Source organism: Xenopus laevis, chromosome 7L (assembly GCF_017654675.1).
Source record: "Xenopus laevis strain J_2021 chromosome 7L, Xenopus_laevis_v10.1, whole genome shotgun sequence".
In the NCBI taxonomy this organism is placed as follows: Eukaryota; Metazoa; Chordata; class Amphibia; order Anura; family Pipidae; genus Xenopus; species Xenopus laevis.
In genome coordinates this window covers 119,247,344-119,270,574 of record NC_054383.1, presented here as the reverse complement: position 1 = coordinate 119,270,574, position 23,231 = coordinate 119,247,344, and the positions used below count along the sequence as shown (strand labels likewise).

Sequence of the window (23,231 nt, the reverse complement as noted above, 5' to 3'; positions counted from 1 at the left end):
ATCATTTAAAAAGTACTGAAACTTTGTAATACATGTACTGTATATTGGAAAGGTGCTTAGAATTATATTTTTTTTATTAGGCAAATTATTATTTTCAGGTTGACTTGCGTGAGCTGCATGAGAGTTATATGCTTCTAACCAAACTCCAAACCATCATAATATACTTTTGAATTTATGACTCTTTACAGGGCATTCATTCTTGTGCTGTAAATGTGACTCAGCAACTTCATCCAGTGACTACAATGCTATTGGCTAACAGGATCCCAAGACAAAGGAGGGTTTAGTCACCGTGACAACACACAAACACAACATTTGCAGCCCTTTCCATGTAGTTAGTGCATTATCAGGCTTCAGACTTCTTTCCTGGGATCATTTCTCTTGCTTTGAAGTTGGGAGATTTTTTTATGATTAAGAATGAACGAGTTGGAGAGAAGGCAGGACTGGCATTTAACCAGCACAGGAGTTGGACTCAACCACACAGCCCCGACATCATTTCCTCCTCCACATATCAGGGTAAGGCAGGAATTAAGTGTCCTCCAATTTTTCTTAAAGCCCAGAGATACTTGTGGAAATATTGGCAAGTTTGGTAGTTTGGCTGGTTTTTATCATACTGCCCTGACAGCAAATCTATGTTACTAAAGCAACTATACTTTCTGAGTATTCTTGAAATATAATTATACTTGTCCATAACTAAAAGGAAATGCCTGCAGGGTATCCTTGTCACCCACACACACGTATGAGACCCGTTATCCAGAAACCTGTTGTCCAGAAAGCCTTGAATACAGAAAGGCTGTCTCACATAGACTCCATTTTATCCACATAATCAGAAATTTCTTTGTAATAATAAAACAGTACATTGTACTTGATCCCAACTAAGATATAATTAATCCTTATTGTAAGCAACCCATCCTATTGGGTTTATTTAATGTTTACATAAATTTGTAGTAGACTTAAGGTATGAAAATCCAAATTACAGAAAGATTCATTATCCAGAAAACCACAGGTCCAGAGCATTCTGGATAACTGGCCCCATACTGGTATATATAGATATATGTAGCACTATTCTACTACTGCAGGAAATCACTCATTTTCTTCATTATGGCGCTACTGTAGTCCTGTATTTCTGCTACAGGAGAGAGAAGGAACTGAAATGCCACCACTCAGGGTCAGGACAGATTGGGCTGTAAAACCCCTCACTGAGAAATTCTCTGATCCAGAAATACACAAGCACAGAGGAAAGGTTGATGGGTTTATTTGCAGGACACTACCTTTAAATAACCCATGATACATGCAGCCTGTCAGCCATTCACATAATAATGCAGATTGTTTAGTCTCTCAGTTGCTGGGGGATACACTCCTCTGTGGCAGTTTCTTAAGAGCCCTGAGAAGGACTTCCTTTGGCTTTCCATGCCCTGAAAAGAACACGCTTTGTTCTTCAGAGCCCTGACAAGGACTCCCTTTCCTTCTGCACCCTAAATACAGCACCCTCTTTCCTTCTGCACCCTAAACACAGCACCCCCTTTCCTTCTGCACCCTAAACACAGCACTCTTGTCTGCCACTGGGGTTCCCTACTGATTATTCACACTCAATGTCTGCCATCTTACTGCAGCTCCTCCTCTCTCTTTCTGATGCTTCTCTCCCAGCACTTCCTGTGCAGCACTTCCTTCCTGTTAGCTCACAGGGGTAGGGACTCCTCCCCAATATGCTGTGGAATTATATGCATTTCATCACACACTTAAAGTGGACCTGTCACCTACACATAAAAAAACTGCATAATGAAAGTTCTTTCCAAATTAAATATGGAACCCCAAAAAAAATTTTCATTAAAACATCCATACCTGTTATAAAGGTGTTTAAATATCGAAACTGTCAATCAAATATTACCTGCCCCGCCTCTATGCCCGTGGCATAGAGGAGGGACAGTCAATTACTTTCACTTTCCATTCAGCACTTCCTACATGTCACTGCTCTCCCCACATTCCCCCTTCCCTCCTCAGCCTCTATAATTGTGTAGGGCACTGCACATGGACATTAGGTCCCTTATTCTGGTTCATACACAAGATTTTGGGGTGATACACAATTTCCCTTAATAGCCGTGTCCACAAAATGGCAGCTGCCTGCTTGCTGTGATTGTATAATTCTAAAACAGAAGGAAACAAAATTTAAATAATAAATACAGTGTAAGTAAAGTTTATTTTGCTCAATTAACATGATAGAAAAGAATTTGAAATTATTTCTTAGGGTGACAGGTCCCCTTTAAATGTTCTGATCTCCATGTCACCAGTCCCGCCACTGAAAGGGTTGCCACCTTTTCTGGAAAAAAATACCGGCCTTCCTATATATTTATCTTTTTTCTCTATTAATAACATTGGGATCAACCATCATTTTTACCAGTCAGGCTGGTAAAATACCGGCCAAGTGGCAACCCTAGCCCCTGGGCAACCCTATCCCCTGATGTTATTGGCCTTGTCCCTATACCACCCACCCCACCTCCGTTGTCACCCGGTCTGCCCGAGTCACCCACCCTCCAACGTCACATGCCCTGTCCCCTGACCGGAGTTGGGCAAACTAAAAGATGGCAACCCTAGCCTGTACACACTGCACTGAACACAGTAAAAAATAGAATATGTTCAGCATTACTGTCCACTCCTTAGGGTACAAATCCCAAGGGCAGGCATATGAACCCCTGAGTTGTTGCGTGGTCTGTGTGTATATAAACCCTTAGGGACATTGCGCTGGGCCCAGTCCAAGTGTGCTAAAGTACCTGAACCTTCCCAGTGACTGGGCTATTTATTAGAGTGAAATGAAGGTTATTAGAATCAGTCAATTACATTTTTTGTCCTGTAAAAAAGTGACCTTCATAATACAAAGACGATTCACATGCTGCTAAATGCTGTACAGTGCTTCCCTAAAACAAGTCGGTACCTGTACTACAAACCGATTCACATGTTGCTAAACTCTGTACAGTGCTCCACTGCTGGCCAGTATGAAGGGTTTATGTTGCAAGTAGTCAGATATATAAAGTAGCTACTATTGATAGAGATCCACTGGCAGCCTGCCCAGCACAGAAATACATGTTATCCTATGGGAAAAGCATTTTGTAACAACATCAAAAAAGAATTAACTTTTTTTTATAGATTTTATAGATGTACTACAAGGTTGTATTTAGCACTGGCTATATCTGAGATATATATATATATATATATATATATATATATATATATATATATATATATATATATATTATAGGTTGCCCATGGGTTGCCCATGGGTTCTGTGCTTAAGAAAGACAACGAGGGCCCCACACTGAATAGTTTGCCCCAGGCCTAGGTTGGCTGCAGATTGGAATGACCACCGCAGAAGATGACAAATGTATTATCTTTAGAGAGGAATTGCAACTGCAGCTTACTGTGTATCATAACATAAAATTGGACTGGGTGAGGTTGTTCACCAGGAGGCAATGGGCGTTATTTACTCTCTTCCTCTCTTCATTTATCTTTTTTCCCCTTTTAGCTGCACTTGCTTTTTTGATTTTTTCTGCTATTACTGCTCTCATAACTGGTCTTAATCTTCTTCATCTCTTTGTTTCTCTTTCTCTGTTGTCCTTATTTCATTTACCTGTGCTCCTAACCTCTTCTCTTTACACACTTTCATGTATCCTTCCCGCCTTTCCTCTTCTTTGTCCTGATTCAGAAATTGGGAAGGAACATTGTATATAGACATACAAAGACAAATGGTTGGGTGAACAGAAAGGCCCATGTACAACTAGGCGCACCTGTGTTTTCCTGGTACCATGGTGGGCCAGTTGGATATTGGGCAGTAAGCTTAAAGTTTTAACAAAACCTGTATGGTAAAACTATTACCTAGACTAGAATATTGTAGGAAATTGGCAACAATTCAACAATTCTAGAAATTGGCAACAATTTCAAGTAAAATTTGCATGTTGATGACATGTTCCGACATGATTGTTTATTTTCCATTAGTCAAGCCTGAGTGACCCGCTTCCTGCTGGACTGGAGAGGACAGATGAAGTGACTGCATATGATGAGCTTCTTAACACATACGAGACAACAACAGGAAGTACCCATAATGGGAAATACCCAGGAAGAGTTTATTCCCAGCCCAGGCACCCCATTGCACCCCCTCACTGGAAAGTCCATTATAACAAGGATTTGTGGGACAAGGTATGGAATAATGTGCCTTTGCTAGCTGGACTCACTATAACTGGAATAATTAAATTATTTTTTTGTTAATTTTCCTTTTGTTCAATGCGAACAGCATGTTTCAACCTCAGTGTTGGCCTGATGTTGGATTTAGGCTGATATTGATTATTGTTTTTTGGGGTGGACCACAGATCTGCAAATTGATTCCCCGGCCAGGTCAGGCTGGGCCTCATAGGGTCCACCAGTTACATAGTTAGTTACATAGTTAAATTGGGTTGAAAAAAGACAAAGTCCATCAAGTTCAACCCCTCCAAATGAAAACTCAGCATCCATACACACACCTCTCCCTACTTTTATTTAAATTCTATATACCCATACCTGAATCTTACAACCCGGACCCACCCTCACAATTACATGGAGACACAACCAAATGTTATAGATGTTATATATGCCAATGATGGAAATGTTTGCAGTGGTACCCACTAGGGCCTAGGCCAACCAGGAGATACCATGCTTCTCTGAAAGGTCAATCCAACCCTGTTCCCTTGCTACAAAGTATTAATAACATTAAAAACAAAATATGAAATATGTCAAGGGCATTTTCTGGCAAGGGGTCTGGCCCTTACACTTAGGCTAGGGAGAGTATGCCTCCCTATAGCTCTCGCTGGTATGCAGCTAGCTACAGCACCCAAACATTCTGGCTATGAGGACAGTCTTTATATTAAAGTATAATTTTAAAGAACGCTGATTGTAACATTTGCATGTGTCCCACAGTTAAAGCTAAGAGCATGGAGATCTCCTCTAGACCCTGCATCCCAGTGCAGTGAGATGAAATCGGAGTTCACTGGACGTCAGGCTCAACCTACATTGGCTAACTTCCATGCTGGACCACAGCCTTTTTCACTCAGTAATCACCATGGCAGTGGGCCGTCACAGGTAAGAGCATAGGATAGAACTCCGTATGTGGGTACGGCACCAGAAATAAGTTATATTCTGGTTAGACTTAAAACAAATAATAGTTACATTGGAAGACAGGGCTAGTAGTATGCATTTCTTAATTATAAATTGCTTATATAGCAATAGTTACAGGATGCTTAACATGAGCATTGCTTGGCTTTAACATCAGAGCAGTTTGCATGCATTGCTGATACTATATCATATTGCTTCTCAGTCCATAATTCCTACAACAGAGAACAAAGCCCTTTCCGGAGAGACTTTCTACATAAGAGATGGTGGGGCCTTGCGTCTCAATGACATATATGCTTCCACTACTGCGTGGGATTTCAGAGCTTTCACAGCGTAAGTGTCCTTGTCTCCTTTATTTTTCAGTTGTTTCATCAACTGTATAACTATAAATATATTTTGTGACTGTTAAAGAACAGTAACATCTAAAAATGAAAGTGTTTTAATGACTGCATAATATAGGGTTGCCATGTACTGGTAAAACTGGTGTGTTTGATCAGGAACACTAACTACAGATTATATAATATATATATATATATATATATATATATATATATATATATATATATATATATATATATATATATATATATATATGTGTGTGTGTAGCCATGGGGTAGCCATTCAAGCATATAATATCTATTATCTGCTGTGTATCCTGTGCCTTTTCTCCTTTTTCAGCTTTCAATAACTTCCCATAAGGTTACCCAGCAGCTTGTTTGTATAAACTATAGTAGAGTTTCTGAAGCAAACACACCAGTTTTACCAGTTCAGGGCAACATTAAATTATATTTTCATTACTTTAAAACACTAAATTTTTTGCTGTTACCGTTCCATCAATTCAGTATTGTTACATGTCACATTTAGGCATTCAGAACTGGGACTAGGTTTAGGTGGGGCATGCAGTAGCCATAGAGGCACTTTGGGATACAAGTTTATGAGGTCCATTTTGGGCTACCTACCCTTGTGCCTTGTTGTCCTACAGCTGTACTATTCTAGTTTCCTTGGTGCTCTGACTATATTAGTGCTTTACCTCAGACCATCACTTTGGTTTCATCACCATATGTTATTATTCTTCTCCTAGGAAAGAACTGGAGGGCTACCCCAAAAAAGATATACTGACTTACTGGCAAGCTGAGGATTACCCCAAGGCCTGGGGACATGGCCTGAAAGAGAACCCGCTCCCTAAGGAGTCTTATCCCATCCTGCGAAGGCCTCCTCCCATGCGTGATGTTACCCGATTCCCTATTGCTACCAAACTACCCAGAATACCCCCACGTGCAGTTCCAGTTCCAAACAGAGGCCTTAAAACTCTGGCACAAGAGAGCTATCAGTCACCCCTGGATGTGAAAAGGTCACGAGATGTCTACTTCCCCTTGGAATGCCCTTGGACAATCCCTCGCCAAGGACCTTTACCAGAAATAATGGCTGTGCCTAAAATGTATCACACAGAGTATGAGTCGTATGGGAGTGAGAGACCAATTACTATGTGAGACCACCCAAAGATGTAGTACTCACGCTGAATTATGGTAACAACAACCAGCTTACCTGTTCCTGAACCAAATAAAGTCCAGTTTCCCAGCATTCACCCCTGCGGTCTCCTTTTAAATGCATGCGTTAGGACCACCAGCTGCTGCCTGTTGAATTTTGTATATGGTATACTGTAATTCAATAAAGATAGTATCATTGCAAAATAACAGGCTGATCTATTCACTCCAAGGTTACTTCTCATAGGAGATCTCCATAACAATGTTCTAAGGATAATGGCACACGGTTTCTTTCAAAAGGCTGAAAAGCTCCCAAAAAATAACCCCTACTGTCTCATATTGTCCTGAATGGGAAACACCAGCCTGGCATTTCCTATATATGTCAATGAGGGTAGGTTTTATGACTTTTCAGACGACTTAAAAGCAGGGGCAAAATCTGCATGGTATTTAACTGCATGTGGAATCCACTAATACTATATGATGGCTACTTTCTATTGTTCCCACCCTGGTGATGCAGCTTCTCTTTACTTCTTCAAGCAAACTGGAAGCTAAAATGGGTTAAGGGTGAAGGGGCTGAACTGGATGTTTTTTTTTATCTTAGTAACAAAATGATTGTGCAAGGTCAGTATGGAACGTTTATAGAAAGTCTATTGAGGACTGACAGGGAAAAGTGGAATGCACAGGATGTAAAAAACACCCACTGAAAATAACTCTCTGGCACTGATCCCACTACTAGCATATAAAAACAAAGTGTATATTATGCACTGCTGAATATGCTGGAGTGGTATGTGTAACCTTGATTGTAATAAGAAGGTCTGAAGCTGGCCATGCACTCATTTGTTTAGTAACAAGCAGATCTCTGCTTCATTTAGCCATTCACGTCCTGGGCTCATCTGATCTTTGGCCAAGAGACCAACAAAATGGATCATAGTGGAAGCCAAAAATTGGTCTCCAGGCCAATGATCAGATCAGCCCAATTTAGATTGGATATGTCCTCCCTAGGATCCCACACGGTCAGTGAATGTTATCAACCTATGTATGGCCAGCTTATGGACTATGTACAGACATTTGGGCATCACCCGTACGAAATATCTACACTGCAACTTAAAGTAACAGTAACACCAAAAAATGTAAGTGTTTTAAAGTAATGAAAATATAATGTAGTGTTGCCCTGCACTGGTAAACGCTGTGTTTGCATCAGGAACACTACTATAGTTCATATAAATAAGCTGCTGTGTAGCAATGGCGGAAAATGAAAAAAGGCTACATGGCACAGGATAAATAGTGGATAACAGATAACACCATTATGTTCTACAGAGCTTATCTGCTGTGTAACCTGAGCCTTTTCTCCTTTGAATGGCTGCCCCAATTGCTAGTCAGCAGCTTATTTATATAAACAATAATAGTGTTTCTGAAGCAAACACACCAGTTTTACCAGTGCAGGGCAACACTGCATTATATTTTTATTACTTTAAAACACTTTCATTTTTTGATGTTACGGTTCCTTAAAGTGCTCCCCATTTCCAGTCCAGTCACCATTCTGTCTTACATCGCATACATAGGAAGGTGCAAGGATGGCAGCAATCATTATATATATTCCATAGTAATCTCCTTTCATTGTGTAGCAGCCATCTGCTTTATGGCAGAAAAAGATTACATCAGGTCATGGGTCCTCTAGTCATTGGCCCTGAAATCATTTTTAATCCCAGCAATGGTGACAAAAAAAAACAGTGGAGTAAAGGGTAAGTAAAAAAAAGGGTGTGTTCCCCTAGTATAATTCCATTATAAGTTTTTGGCTTTATTAGAATAAAATGCACTTACAACGTTGTAGGGTGGATTTTATTACAAATTGATGAGCCTTTTGATGACTACAACTTTGTAAGTACATTTTATTCTAATAAAGCCAAAAACTTTTAAATGGAATTATTCTAGGGCAACATGCCCTTCTTTTTATTTACTTTATAGCTATACACCGGTTTGACCACCCATTTATATGAAGAAGCGCCCGAAGAGAAAAAGGAGTGTGGCTAGACTAAATACCCATTGGCTATTGGGACTTTTTGGACTGTACATTTATTGAATAGACATTTCCTATATTTTAACAGTTTTTTATTTTTGATTCTGGTTTTTGTTTTCTGCATGTGTGTGTGTGTGATAGTATTAGGGAACTGTAGGTGACATGGGACATGGATTTTGGGATGGAAAGAAAAGGTCCGAGCAGAAATTTTGTAAATGGTTTTGTAGGTCAGCCATAGCTTAATAACTGGACTGCAGCCCCCAGTAGTCCTATCCTTCCAGCCTCAACTATAAGGTGAAGATGTGTAGTTCAATAACAGCTGGAGTCACAGAATACAATGGTCAGGGGTGTAACTACAGAGGAAGCAGACTCTCTGCGGCTGCCGGGGGCCCCATGAAACCCTAATTAATGAGCAATTCAGTGTACAGTTTATTGTAAAACAGAAAAAAAACTATTTATATTTGGGGGCCCTACAAGTAAGTTGCTGTGGGGCACAGTAACATATAGTTAAGCCAATGACAATGGTGACCTACTATGGTGACCTAGTGGGGCAGAATGTACATTCTAAGTAATTACATTGTTCCTGCGTTAAATTAACGGGAATATATAAAAAAAATGGTTGGTGTAGGTTCCAGCAAGGAACATTTGTTCCGGTAACCAACTCCCTCGCAGATAACCAGCTGTGCATTTCAAAACCCACTGCCCAAGGGCACAGGTGAAAGTCAATACCAAGGCCTGTTAGATAAAAAAAAGAAGATGGATTTGTTTGCTTTCTGTAATTATCCTGTAACTGATATAAACGGGTTCCTTATAAATTGAATATTGTGTATTAGAATTAACATGTGATGCCAGATTTTGTTTACATTTTTATGTTTGTATCTGTTCAACTGGCACTTACAAATACACTAGGGCTAGAAATTCCCTATAGTCCAACTTAATCATAAATGGAAAACAGACTCTTTGGGGCACTCAGGATAGAACTTAAAAACAATGCTAGTTAGTTATCTGTATTAGTTCTGTCCTAGTTTCAGGGCCGGAACTAGGGGTAGGCAGAGTAGGCACGTATGGCGCAAAGCTGGAGGGGCGCCAGGCACGCAACTTCTCTGCCTCTGCTATCCCCTAGTCCGGTCCCTGCTCTGGCCGACATGCGCGTTTGCGCGAGTGCGCATGCTTGCGAAAAATACTAGTGTGCATGCACGAAAAATGAAAGTGCGCATGCGCACTCGTATTTTTTCGCGCATGCGCACTTGCATATTGGGCGCTTTGGCGAGCCAGGCTGCCCAGGGCGCCTGCCCGCGTTGGCCCGGCACTGCCTAGATTGGTTGCCTGGTCCTCTGCCAGACACTCCTCTTAGCTGCCTATGCTATAGAGCAGGGCTGTCCAACTGGCGGCCCGCAGGCCGCCCCCCTCTCCTTCTGTGGCCCCCCACATGCTGTGTCTGTTTACCATATGTAATCTTTAAAAGGTATCACTACATAGATTAATTGTCCCCTGCATTTTTTAAACCTCAAATTCAGACTGTAATCCCCTGTATTGTTCACACCTGTGATCTTCCTGCATTGTTCACCCTTGTGACACCTCTATTGTTTATATCCTAAAGGACTGTACTGTTCACACCTGAGACCCAGACTGAAACTGCCCATATTGTTCACCTGTTCACACTTTATTCAAAATGCTAATGGGGCACCAGCACTGTGTCACTGTATGTAGTTCATATTAGAATGATAGCTTTCCCTGTCTCCTGCTTGTGTGTGCCATTCTCTGCTTACTCAGTGCTGCTTGTGTGTGCCATTCTCTGCTTGCCCAGTGCTGCTTGTGTGTGCCATTCTCTGCTTACTCAGTGCTGCTTGTGTGTGCCATTCTCTGTTTGCCCAGTGCTGCTTGTGTGTGCCATTCTCTGCTGGCCCAGTGCTGCCTGTGTGTGCCATTCTCTGCTTACCCAGTGCTGCTTGTGTGTGCCATTCTCTGCTTGCCCAGTGCTGCCTGTGTGTGCCATTCTCTGCTTACCCAGTGCTGCTTGTGTGTGCCATTCTCTGCTTGCCCAGTGCTGCTTGTGAGTGCCATTCTCTGCTTGCCCAGTGCTGCTTGTATGTGCCATTCTCTGCTTGCCCAGTGCTGCTTGTGTGTGCCATTCTCTGCTTGCCCAGTGCTGCTTGTGTGTGCTATTCTCTGCTTGCCCACTGCTGCTTGTGTGTGCCATTCTCTGCTTGCCCAGTGCTGCTTGTGTGTGCCATTCTCTGCTTGCCCAGTGCTGCTTGTGTGTGCCATTCTCTGCTTACTCAGTGCTGCTTGTGTGTGCCATTCTATGCTTGCCCTACGCTATCTGTGGGATGTAAACCTGTTAGGGGTTTGTTATCGGGGTTTGTTAGCATTTGGAAATTGTTGTTAAGGGCCCCTAAGGTGTTTAATCAATCTATATCTCCATCAAAACAACAGTTGTCCCATGTGTTCCAGCAGATGTCTCCAGGCCGCCCTGGAATTATTAATGGGTGTCTCTTTCTGTGATAACCCTGTGCAGGGTGTTTTGGAGCTGGGAGAATGCACACAGAGATGCCAGACTACTGGGTAGAACTCAGATTTAATCCTAGCTGCTCTCTTTGCACTGTTTGCTCCTCCCCTTCACTTCCCCTTCCTGTGTCCATAACCTTTCTCATTCCTCCTCGTTCCAAGCTGCTAATGTATATTAAAATGAACATTTAACTTCACAGGAATGAATAGAACAACATTACACCTTCCCTCACTTTTCCAGGTGTAAAATAAAACCTTTCCCCCCACACAATATGGCCAAATATACTCCTGGCATAAACCTAGAATGGGAACAGATCTCTCCTCTCCTGGACCAGCCTGCAGCTTAGAGTTGCCACCTTTTTGCCCTTTGGGCAGGGGGAGTGGCTGATTGGCGTGTCAATCATGAGGAATCCTGCACGGTTTTCCTAATTTGAAAAACCGGGCAGGAAGTTTTGACCCGGGCATCCCTTCAAAATACCGGGCTGTCCGGGTCAGAAACAGACAGGTGGAAACTAGGGTTGCCATCTTTTAAAAGAATTCTTACCGGCCGATGGGGGGCCGTGACCTAAAGGGGGTGTGGCAGTGGCACAAAGGGGTGTGGTTATGATGTCGAGGGGGCGGGGCACTGCACGCAACGCCTGAGGATTGGTTATGGAGCAATCCTTGAAGAAAAAAAGATGTTTCGGGTAGATTGGGGGTAGGCCAAGGGCTAATCTTAGGTATTAAAATTTACCAGCAACTACAATGCTGGTAAATTTGTAATACGATCTATGACGGGGGTTTTACCGACTAGGCCGGTAAAATGCAGGCCGGGTGGCAACCCTACTGCAGCTTTAGGGTCTGCTGTACCAATTATTACTCCCCTGATGTGCCAGCTAAGGCCCACTGGTGAATCTGAAATCCAGGCCCCACTCTCATAATAATTAAATGGTGGCACTGCCAACTGATATATAGTGGATAAAGTACCCCCTATTGTAAAATATAAGGATATTATAAGTTACCGAGGAGTTTCATGACCATATAAAAACACGAGGCCGAAGGCCGAGTGTTTTTATACAGGTCATGGAACTCTGAGGTAACATAATATCCTTATATTTTGCAACTGGGGGTACTTTATTTAGTATAATACACAAATTTCAGTGAGTCATGTGACAGAAATGACATCAGAACTCACCGTTTATAACTGCTGACATCAGAACTCACCGTTTATAAGATATCATTTACAAGATATTCATGGCTTTTGTGTATTATATAAATATATATATAGGTTCCTGGTTGGAAATAAGACAGTGCTAATGGGAAGTTTCCCCACCAGGCCTCTTGTTCTACGGTAGTCCTGTACGATCCAGCTGCCCTGTCTTGCTCCGTTGTGTTTATTCTGCTGAAATGGACTATTATTGACATTTTTAATTCAGGGACTTTATTATGAATATGTCAGAGATGCTCTTAGCACATTTATTTCTTGGTGCAGACTAATCTAGGACATGCTGCCTGCTTCCGGATCAGATTTTCTGCTTGAACTGAAGTTGTACAAAGCCACGATTCTCTGATCTTTTCCAGCATAAGATAAGGAAAGCCTTTTGGCCTTCACACCCCCACAGGCACTTCTATCACCTCATACCTGACGCAGAATGATTCACGTCAAACCATTTAAATGGGGAGCCTCATTGAGGAATAAGCCCAGTTATGGTCCTGATTCCTGGCTTCTCTACTTCAAGTTCACTTTGAATTCCCTCCTTTCCAGGTAAGTACTGTTTGCTACTCTTCAGAAGGTTGGTGCCAGCCACGGTAGGACATTTTATTCTTTTTAGTAGTAGAATGGCCAATTCTGAGCAACTTTTCAACTGGTTCATTGTTTATTTTTTATAGTTTTTTTAAATTATTTGCCTTCTTCTGACTCTTTCCAGCGTACAAATGGGGGTCACTGGCTCCATCTAAAAACAAATGCTCTGTAAAGCTACACATTCATTGTTATTGCTACTTTTTATTAACCATATTTCTATTCAGACCCTCAGTTAGGTGTTGTACATTGGGTCCTCCTGGCCCTCTTTAGGGCTATTGCACATGGAGAGATTTGTTGCCCGCAGGAAATCTGCACTACCCACAGGCGAAAAATCTCCCAGTGTGCCACTGCTTTTTAAATGCTGAGATATTTCTAGCCACTGCAAAACTGTATAAAAGTGCAATTTTCAGATCACATTTTTGGGTCCCTGACATAATCTTGGTCCCAGTACCCTGCACAACTCCTACTTCCTTCTCTTCTTCTGTGATTTCCAGCAAAGATGCCCCCAAAAATGGCCCTACTCCCCTTTAAAATGCTTATAAATGCAGAGCTGCACAAGTGGACTGTTGGCTGACATGTGCTAAGATGAGGGTACAAGACCCAGTAATATAAGGACAGTGCACTGGGCCACCAACCCTGTTGCATAGATTTTTTTGTCAAGAGTGGAGATGGAGGGCAATGAATTTTACTATGTCTCCTTGTTTGTATTAGTCTGTGTACATCTGTGATTTGTACTTTTGTTTTTTTAAAAGGGCATTTAAAGGGATTGTTCATCTTTATGTTATCTTTCAGTATATTATTACAGCCTATTCTTAGCAACATTGCAGTTGGTCTTTATTTTTTTTATAGTTTCAGATTTTTTTTGGCTTCCTCCTTTGCCTCTTTCCTGCTCTCAAATGTGTATGTGTGTGGGTATGTGTGTGGGTAGGGGGGTTCACTGACCCAGGCAGTAAAATATCCACTGCTCTATGAGGCTTCAATTTCATGGTTATTGTTCATTTCATTTTTATTAGTTCTCTCTCTATTCAGTCTCCCTACTATTTATATTACAGTGTCTTATTCAAGCTGCTGTCTCATTTCTAGGGTAAACTGGACCCTAGCAACCAGATAGAAGTTGTAATTCAAAACTGGAGAGCTGCTGAAGAAATTAAAAAAAATAAATAAAAAAAAGACCAGTTGCAAACTATCTCAGAATATATCTGCCTACGTCATATTAAAGTTCAGTTAAATGTGAACTACCCCCTATAAAGCTGAAATTATTATTTCCCAGTTCATTGTTGCCGTTTGCATCCAGGGTCTGGTGAGTTTTTTATTGTGTATTGATCTGTCAGCACAGCACCATATTATGCCATCATAATACACAGCTTGAGATTTAACAAACACCAATGTTTTTAAAGAAAAGATTTTCAAGTGTTTTATTTTCTGTACTGAAATCCTTTTAACTGGGTCATGTATGATATTACACCTATTTCTGAAAACAGGATGTTCAGGTCTCAGGTCACACTGACGCTTCTGGGGTTCTACTTGTCTGCTGTGCAAGGACGTCGTCTGTGCCACCCAACCAATGCCACCATCTCTGCAGAGAAAGACGACTGCCCAATCTGCGTCACTCTCACCACCACCGTCTGTACTGGCTACTGCCTGACACGGGTGAGTAAAAGCCTATTGTAACACCTATTTGGGCTGCATAGCACACAAATAGTTAAACTGTCCAGCTAGCAGTAGAAGCATGGGTTACACTGCGACTCACACAACAGGGTCAGGGCCTTCGCCATGTGGAAGTGTTCCCTCTATGGTGTAGTGCAACTACATCCCCCAGGCTACTGTGCACACAACAAATGATGGGCGCCAGGAGGTTCTTGCAGTAAAACAGAAACGGTTTATTTAACTATGCACAAGGCAAGTGACCACAGGTTTAGTAGTCACACAGGAGCTGAGGCAATAGCACATTTCTCACACAGAGCTGCAGGCATTAGGCATTTCTCACAGAGGAAAGATCTCCATTAGGCATTTGCAGAATACACACTCATTCCCTCCTGGAAGTTGTCAGGAAAGCAGCTTCTACCCTACAGTCCCTCTTCACTGAGGTCCCTGACTGGAGGCAACACATAAAGCGTCTGGGAAGCTACTCCCTTACTGCAAATCCTTGTTGGAGCTTCAGCTGCTCTTTCTCTCTCACCTCTCTGCCTTTCTCCCCTAGAGAGACTATGACAAGTCTGCCTAGTGTAACTATTCCTCATTCACGGGGTTTCCTGGTCCCCGATTTCTTCTTCCAAAGCACATGGGCCTTTCTGGGCCTAGCTGTACCCAGGAGTGCTACACCAATGAGGCGAGTTGAGACACTCGCCTCAGGCGGCAGCGCCCCCCTGGTTGCCAGGGGCGGCAAAAATGCCGCTCCTGGTAACTAAGAGCCGAATTTCCGGTTTTCAAACAGGAAATTCGGCTCTTCTAGCGCAGAGAGCGCTATTGCGCTCTCTGCACGAATCGTCGCGGACCGCCCCTGCCCTCTCCAGCGCTATAAAGGTTAGTGCCGGGAGGAGGGAAGGGGGCGGCGAAAGAAGGCCGCCTCAGGCGGCATTATAGCAAGAATCGCCCCTGGCTGTACCCAGGCTCTCCTGAGCCCACCCAGCTGGATCACCATCCACAGGCCAAAGAGGAAGTGGCCACTCCCTACACTCACTATATAGCAGTGTAGCAGGGGAGTGTCATTCTCTCCTGGCAGATCACTCTAAGAAAAAGGTGGGGGCCTTAAAGCTGCAGGGCAGATTAACCCATAGGGGCCCCTACATTATGAACAGAGCCACTCATGCCAGATAGAGAAGCAATAGGGTGGATTTCAGATTTTTAGGCGACATTCAAAAAGCATACGATGTGGCAGTCGGTTCTGGCAATCAGACCTACCAAATAATACCAAAATAATAAAAGGGGAGGTTCACTTTTAAGTTAACTTTTAGTATGTTATAGAATGGCCAATTCTAAGAAAAGTCTTCATTATTTATTTTTCCATAGACTTAAAATTATTTCTTTCTCTGACTCTTTTCAGCTTTCAAATCGGGGGTCACTGACCCCATCTAAAAAAACAAATGCTCTGTGAGGCAACACATTTATTGTTATTGCTGCTTTTTATTACTCATCTTTCTATTCAGGCCTCTCCTATTCATATTGCAGTCTTTCATTCTTATAAATGCATGGTTGCTAGGGTAATTTGGACCCTAGCAACAAGACTGCTAAAATTGCAAACTGGAGAGCTGCTGAATAAAAAGCTAAATAATACAAAACCCAAAAATAATAAAATAATAAAAAATGAAAACCAACTGCAAATTGTCTCTGAATATCACTCTCTACATCATACTTTAAATTAATTTAAAAGAGAAGGAATTCATATCCCACTTGGGGGTGCCAAACAGGCCCGGACTGGCAATCTGTGGGTTCTGGCAAATGCCAGAGGGGCTGCTATAAGGTGCCATAGAAAGTCAGTATTTAGTGGGCTGGTTGGGCCTCTGTGTACCTGAAATGCCAGGGCCTATTTTAATTCTCAGTCCGGACCTGGTGCCAAATATTAGGCACCCCCAAGTAATTGTATCTACTTACCAGAAACCCCGGGCTGGAGCAGAAAACTGTTCCGGTCCGGGGGTTCTTCCAGTGAGCACCACGGAGTGATCGACTTGCTTCCTTCTTTCTTCATGCCGGCGAATACGCACAGTAGTGGGGAAAAAACAAACTTTAACTAAGAAGTCGGCTCTTTCGTTCTACTGCGCATGGGAAAATTTGAAGAAAGAAGGAAGCCAATCACTCCGTGATGATCGCTGGAAGAATCCACGAACTGGTGCAATTTTCTACTGATAGTAGCACCAGCCCGGGGGTTTCAGGTAAGTAAATAAAATCACTTGGATTCGCATAACTTTTGGCACCCCCAAGTAAATAGGCCTTTCCTTCTCCTTTAAAGGTAAACAACCTCTTTAAGCAAGAAGATGCGTGAGAAACATTTTCTCAGGCTGTGCAACGTTGCCATAGACTTCTATAATAACCCTACTTGTGAATCCTACAGAATCCTTATGTGCAACCTTTGATGTGTCTACCCTTGGGGCTCTAACACGCGTGCATTATGAATCATGTTTCTACTTAGAGGCTTTATGTCATTGCCTTGAGAGGGATCTAAACTGCACATGGTGGCCATTCACATGAAGATCCTCTTGTTTGGTGATCTCGCACCAATATGCCCACATTGAGGTGTGTGATATCGGACTGATCTGATCATTGGCCCTAGGGCCCAAAGATCGGATCAGGATGGAGGCATATGGGTGGTCGGATCACGGGACCGCATCAACGAAAAGATGCAGCCGAGATCCAACGGGATTTTTTTTACCCTGCCCGATTGGCTGACTTTCTGCCAGATATCGATCAGGGATGCCCGCCAGATGGCCCCACACATGGGCCAATTAGCTACCGTCTCAGTCTGTCGGCGGCTTTTATTGGCCCGTTTATAGGGGCCTTAAGTGTACCAGTATTTAGCCTCTTTTTTGTTTGTTCCTTTCATTCCCACAGGATCCGGTATTCAAGAATGCCCTTTCCTCTGTGTACCAGAATATCTGCACCTATAACGAGATTCGCTATGATACCATTAAACTGCCAGACTGCCTGCCGGGCACGGATCCCTTTTTCACCTACCCCGTGGCAGTGAGCTGTAAGTGCAACCAGTGCAAGATGGACTACAGCGACTGCACCGTGCAAAGCATTGGGCCTGACTTCTGCTCCAACTCTCTTATATCCATATGAACTGCATGGCTTAGTGATACGGAGGGCAACGGTAGGTCCAGCTTCGCATAACACACATTTCTTAGGTTTGACAACATTAGTCAACATTTTATTTCCCAATATTGTCAAATTTAAAAATCAGTGTGGGTATGACTGCAGGCATCCACTGTATATTACAGGCAGGTACTGTATATTTAAAGGGGAACTATCGCAAAAATGAAAATGTAATATTAGCTCCAGCATCCTGAAATAAGAAACGTTCTAAATACAATTAAAGGGAACCTGTCACCCAAAAAAATTATACAAAATCCTATTTAATCACATTAGTCAAGCAAAATGAACTTTAATTACACTATATAAATTATTTGAATCTTGTTTCCTTCAGTCTGGGAATTCATAATTATAACAAGCAGGCAGGAGCCATTTTGTGGACACTGTTATTAAGACAAGCCTTGTATCATCTCAGAATCTTGTTTGTGCACCAGAATGGGGGACCTGATGTCCATCCCCATGCCCTGGCTAAACAATTATATGGTGAAGAAAACTGGGGGAATGTGGGGAGAGCAGTGACATCTAGGAAGTGCTGAATGGAAAGTGAAAGTAACTGTCTGCCCCGCCTTTATGGTATAGAGGAGTGGCAGACAATATTTGATTGACAGCTGAGATTTTTAAATAATCTTACAACCGCTATGAATGCTTTAATAAAAAATAGAAATTGGGTTTCATGTTTCCTTTGAAAAGGACTTTTATTATACTGATTTTTGTGTCTGGGTGACAGGTCCACTGTACAGTTTCTGAAATAATCAAGTTTATCTTCACTATTCCTTTCTCAACATTCTGTCTTCATTCAGGAGTTGAATGATCCAATATATCTTATAGGGGGGGCTCCTTTTGCCTAGAAGATGTATTAGAGCTCACTCTATTAAATTCACCAGACATCATGTCTCTCTACATGCAGGATTTGTGCAAAAGGCAGTTATTTTGTTTGTACTGGAATCAGTTGAGTGAGCTCTAATACATCTGCTAGGAAATGAAGCCCCCCTATAAGATATATTGGCTCATTAATCTGACACCCAAATGCTGCATGAAGAATGAAGAGAAACTGATGCCGAGAGAGGGACAGTGAATATAAACTTGATTATTTCAGAAACAATGCAGAATTTTTAATTGATTATATTTAGTATGAGGAAGCTTATATTCAATTTTCATTTTTGTGATGTTTCCCTTTAAATGTGAATAGCAAGATGACCTACAGTGCAGAGATCAAAATAACGGCATTACACTTGGTCAGACCAGAAGCTATTTTATTGGTGGTACCCCGTAATGTTCCTAGACTGTACCTACACAAGGACAGCTTTAGTAAGACCAGACAATGATTAAAGATAGTGATTTTACCTAGAGAGTATAAGCATTAGCCGATGCAGCAGGAACATTTCACTACGTACCCTACTTATAGGTAGCGTTTCTACTCGTTGCATTGATAGGATCCCTTAAGTGATTTTAGTCATATACCTCCTACCATGGGCTGACACTTCTCTTCGAAGAAACACACAAACCTGAGTATTGTCTGAGGAGAGGCAAGCTCTATCTCGTTCTGGTATCTCAGACATTCTAGTCGATTCCCTCCAACCATGGGCTGATGTGCCTCTTTCTTCAAAATGGACTAGTCAGGGTAGGGTTTGAGGAGCACCAAGCCAACATCTAGTTTTGGTGTGTCCGGTATTGTCTGCGTCCATTGTGTAGTACAGAAATGAGCAAAGAAATTCTGTACTGTGGATGTGCTTGTCCAGGGCAGCACAGGGGATGCCTGGGACACTGGAACAAGATGGCAGTGCGCAGCTCCTCAGACTGGGGCTCATTTACAGCACATAGGCAGTAACCAATAGCAACCAATAAGTGATTCACTTTTTTCAGGCAGCTGAAGGTTGAGCACTGAAAGCAAGCATTGGATTGGTTGCCATGGGTTACTGCCCACGTGCAGTTTTGCCCACTGTGTCCTGAGATACAATTACACCTGGAACCTCCCAATGATTTTACCTTTCCTTCTCACTTAAAGTCATGACACGGAGAGTAATGTTGAACATATTATCCTCTGCATTTGTCCTCACTAGAAATGCACCATTCCACTGTAACTGCACTGTACAGACACTCCCTTTAGTGTATTAGGGCAGTGATCCCCGACCAGTGGCTTGTGAGCAGGGTTGCCAGATTGGTGGGTTTCCAGCTAAATTGGGCTACTAATAAGGTACAGATTTGGGCTTCTTTTCGGGCCTTTGGCTGGTTTGTACTTTGGAAACCAGCCAAAGCTTTTTGTTGTACTAATATGCCAAGTCTGTGTCTCCCAATGCATGTTGGGTAATGTCATTTTTGTTTAACAATTTGCCGACTGCCAAGTTTAATGTAAGACTACAACACCCAGCATGCAATGGGACTGACTTGTGTAGACGTCTGGGGGCTCATTTATCAACACAGGGCAAATTTGCCCATGGGCAGTTACCTTTAGCAACCAATCGGTGGTTAGCTTTTTACAGCTGCAAGTAGAACAATGAATGCAGCAATTTGATTGGTTGCCATGGTTTACTGCCCATGGGCAAATTTGCCCAGTGTTGATAAATGACCCCCATGGAGTTACCAGATTTTGGGCTCTGTACCCCAGTCTCTCGTCACTCCTAAGCATTCTCACGTCTTCTGGTGACTTTTCTCAATTTCAGACAATTTTGGGGCAAAAATCTGCTGGCCACCAAAATGTCTAGAGGTTGAACTGTTTTACCAATATTTATTGAAATTGTTTATGTATTAGGGCCTTATATTATCTCCTGGGCCCCCCTCGTATTTTCACATATATTTATTTTTTTAGATTTCTTTTTTTTCCACTGCACATATTGAGCTATTTATAATCTACTTTTGAAGTCACTCTTAGATAGTTTTGGGCTGGTTTTGTAGCTGATTTTGAAAATTACAAATGGCAACCCTGTTTGTGAGAAACACGTTTCTCACCAACCACTTGGATGTTTCTTTCAGTGGCCTCAAAGCAGGTGTTTATTTTTGAAATCCAGGCTTTGAGGCAAGTTTTGGTTGCATAAAAACCCGGTGTGCTATCAATGTAGACTTCCAGTCCACATAGGGGCTACCAATGGCCAATCACAGCCCTTATTTGGCAACGGGGACATGTTTAATCTCCCCAACTCTTTTTACATCTGAATGTGGCTCACAAGTAAAAAAAAGGATAGGGATCCTACCCTATTAGGGTGTTCTTCAGCTAATGTAGACAAGTCAGATGACATGGAGATGGCTCATCAATACAAATGACTCGAAAGCGATTCATTTGTAGAACTCAATTTGCATCCTTACAACCTTAACTATAACACGTATCTCAGTTTCAGCTGATTAACTGACCGAATCTGCTTCAGACACGAGGCCGTACAGAGGAAATCAGGCATTCCTGGGGCAATTTGCAAAGAATTTAAATAAAACGTTATCACCTCAATCAGTGGATCTTTGCATTGTGTATTTAAACTCTGTCCATATAAAAGAAACAATGAGCTGGAATGTACAGACTCATGAACAAAGCTGATCTGATCCAGGCTACCGTTATCCATGAATTTGCACCATGAACATCTGATCACCAAATAATGTTAAAGGACCACTATATAAACCTTTTCCTGCAGAACTTTCCTTAGTAGAGAAGAATATCTATGATGGTTTCTATGGTATCTCTGGGTTCATTCCATTAGCAAATGTATAGAGCTAAATATTTGGGGCCCTCATTGGCCTAACCTTGACCATAGCTTTGCAGCAGAGATATCTCCAGCTAGCTTCTTGTTCTGGGATTTTGTGACAAGAAGATGGCTATGATTGATGATATTGAAGGTGGTCCTTTAACACAATGGGGCAGATTTATCAAGGGTCAAATTGAAAATTCTAATTTTTAATGGTCAAAACTGTCAAATTCAACTAGGGAGTTATTCAAATTTGATTCAAGTTTTTCTCGAGATTTATCATACTCTGGCCCTTTAAGAATTCGAATTCAACTATTCGCCATCTGAAACCTGCCGAATTGCTGTTTGAGTCAATGGGAGAGGTCCAGGGATCAATTTGGAGTTGTTTGCAGCCTTCCTGACATTCAAGTTTTTTTCGGAGAGAAAAAACTCTAATCGAGTTTTTTAAATTCAAATCGAATTCAAAATTTTCGGATCAATTTAATTCATTCGAGTTTTGAAAATTCAATTTGTCAAATTTCAAATTTATGGGAGTTTTTCTAAAACGCACATGAATTAGAAATTCGACTGTAGAATAAATGTGCCTCAGTGTATACCCTTGTGTACTACAATCCTCTACTGAGAATGAATAAAGTGTACAATTTCAGATTGGGGAGAGGCAACAATCTTCCCCCCATAGTAACAGAATAATCAAAACTAATATTGAACACACCGCTACAGTAACTATACAATGCAAAACGCAAGCCATTTCCTTTAGTCCGAATATTTTATATAAAACAGATACTGAGGGGGTCACAGCATTTGTCATACAAGTTAAGGCATGTAACAAAACAGTAAGAACCAAGTGAAGTGGAAAAAAAAAAAAAAGAAGACAAATGACGCCAAACAGCCATCATCAGGATGTCTCCATGGTGTCCGTTTCTGCAAAGGAAGGAAAAAAGGAGATTAGATCTACAACACATTAATATTAGCATAGGCAGAGAGTGTATTGTGTGTGTGTGGTTATTGTGAGATTGTGTGCATAGTTATAAATTAAATATTCACTGCAATGTACACAGGTCTCCTTTGTAAGAATGCTGCTCCCCCTTATCACTTACTCATTTCATTAAACATAAAGGCATCCTGGTATTCCTTCATGTACTGTGTTGACCGTGACTCATCAAGAAAGAGCGAGTATACCCGTTTGATATCATCCACTTGCACCTCGGTTCCCTGAAATGTAAAAATTAGTCAGCCATATAAAGTCTGTACATTATATGAAAAAAAATATCACATTCTCACCCAGTGGCAACAAACTGACTGATACTGTCATGGGAAAACATGTTTGTTTCCCAAAACGCCTCAGTTAATAGTGCTGCTCCAGCAGAATTCTGCACTGAAAACAGTTTTTCAAAAGAGCAAACAGATTTTTTTAGATTTAATTTTGAAATCGGACATGGGGCTAGACATATTGTCAGTTTCCCAGGAGCACCCAGTCATATGACTTGTGCTCTGATAAACTTCAGTCACTCTTTACTGCTGTACTGCAAGTTGGAGTGATATTACCCCCTCCCTTTTTCCCCCCAGCAGCCAAACAACAGAACAATGGGAAGGTAACCAGATAACAGCTCCCTAACACAAGATAACAGCTGCCTGGTAGATATAAGAACAACACTTTATGGTAAAATCCAGGTCCCACTGCGACTCCTTCAGTTACATTGAGTAGGAGAAACAACAGTCTGCCAGAAAGCAGTTTCATTCTAAAGTGCTGGCTCTTTCTGAAATCACATGACCAGGCAAAATGACCTGAGATGCACCTACACACCAATATTACAACTAAAAAAAAAAAAAAATAC

The 23,231-nt window shown here is 41.8% G+C and overlaps 3 protein-coding genes across 4 annotated transcripts in view; 2 read left to right on the top strand and 1 right to left on the bottom strand.

Moving 5' to 3' along the window:
* Positions 1–287: 287 nt before the first annotated feature.
* Positions 288–6,824, top strand: LOC108696760. The gene is made up of 5 exons (XM_041569624.1): positions 288–513; positions 3,985–4,185; positions 4,939–5,100; positions 5,336–5,463; positions 6,212–6,824. The coding sequence occupies exons 1-5, from the start codon at positions 415–417 to the stop codon at positions 6,618–6,620; spliced, it is 999 nt and encodes a 332-aa protein (XP_041425558.1). The 5' UTR covers positions 288–414; the 3' UTR covers positions 6,621–6,824.
* Positions 6,825–12,726: 5,902 nt separating this feature from the next.
* On the top strand, positions 12,727–21,164 carry lhb.L (luteinizing hormone subunit beta L homeolog). Of its 2 annotated transcripts, none has more exons than XM_041568347.1 (4): positions 12,727–12,883; positions 14,404–14,572; positions 17,468–17,729; positions 21,055–21,164. In XM_041568347.1, the coding sequence occupies exons 1-3, from the start codon at positions 12,771–12,773 to the stop codon at positions 17,696–17,698; spliced, it is 513 nt and encodes a 170-aa protein (XP_041424281.1). In that variant the 5' UTR covers positions 12,727–12,770; the 3' UTR covers positions 17,699–17,729; positions 21,055–21,164.
* Positions 21,165–22,148: 984 nt separating this feature from the next.
* The window catches only part of ruvbl2.L (RuvB like AAA ATPase 2 L homeolog), a 20,246-nt gene continuing 19,163 nt past the window's right edge, over positions 22,149–23,231 (bottom strand). The window contains 2 exon segments of the mRNA NM_001088596.1: positions 22,149–22,317; positions 22,494–22,608. Of these exon segments, the coding sequence (NP_001082065.1) occupies positions 22,292–22,317; positions 22,494–22,608 (141 nt within the window). The 3' untranslated portion in view covers positions 22,149–22,291.

Bases quoted from the DNA above. Each gene is read 5' to 3' on its own strand.
- LOC108696760 (XM_041569624.1), top strand. From the start codon at position 415: ATGAACGAGTTGGAGAGAAGGCAGGACTGGCATTTAACCAGCACAGGA. The intron at 4,186-4,938 runs GTATGGAATAAT...TGTGTCCCACAG, and splicing joins ACAAGGATTTGTGGGACAAG to TTAAAGCTAAGAGCATGGAG. The intron at 5,101-5,335 runs GTAAGAGCATAG...ATTGCTTCTCAG, and splicing joins ATGGCAGTGGGCCGTCACAG to TCCATAATTCCTACAACAGA.
- lhb.L (XM_041568347.1), top strand. From the start codon at position 12,771: ATGATTCACGTCAAACCATTTAAATGGGGAGCCTCATTGAGGAATAAG. The intron at 12,884-14,403 runs GTAAGTACTGTT...TTCTGAAAACAG, and splicing joins TTGAATTCCCTCCTTTCCAG to GATGTTCAGGTCTCAGGTCA. The intron at 14,573-17,467 runs GTGAGTAAAAGC...TCATTCCCACAG, and splicing joins CTGGCTACTGCCTGACACGG to GATCCGGTATTCAAGAATGC.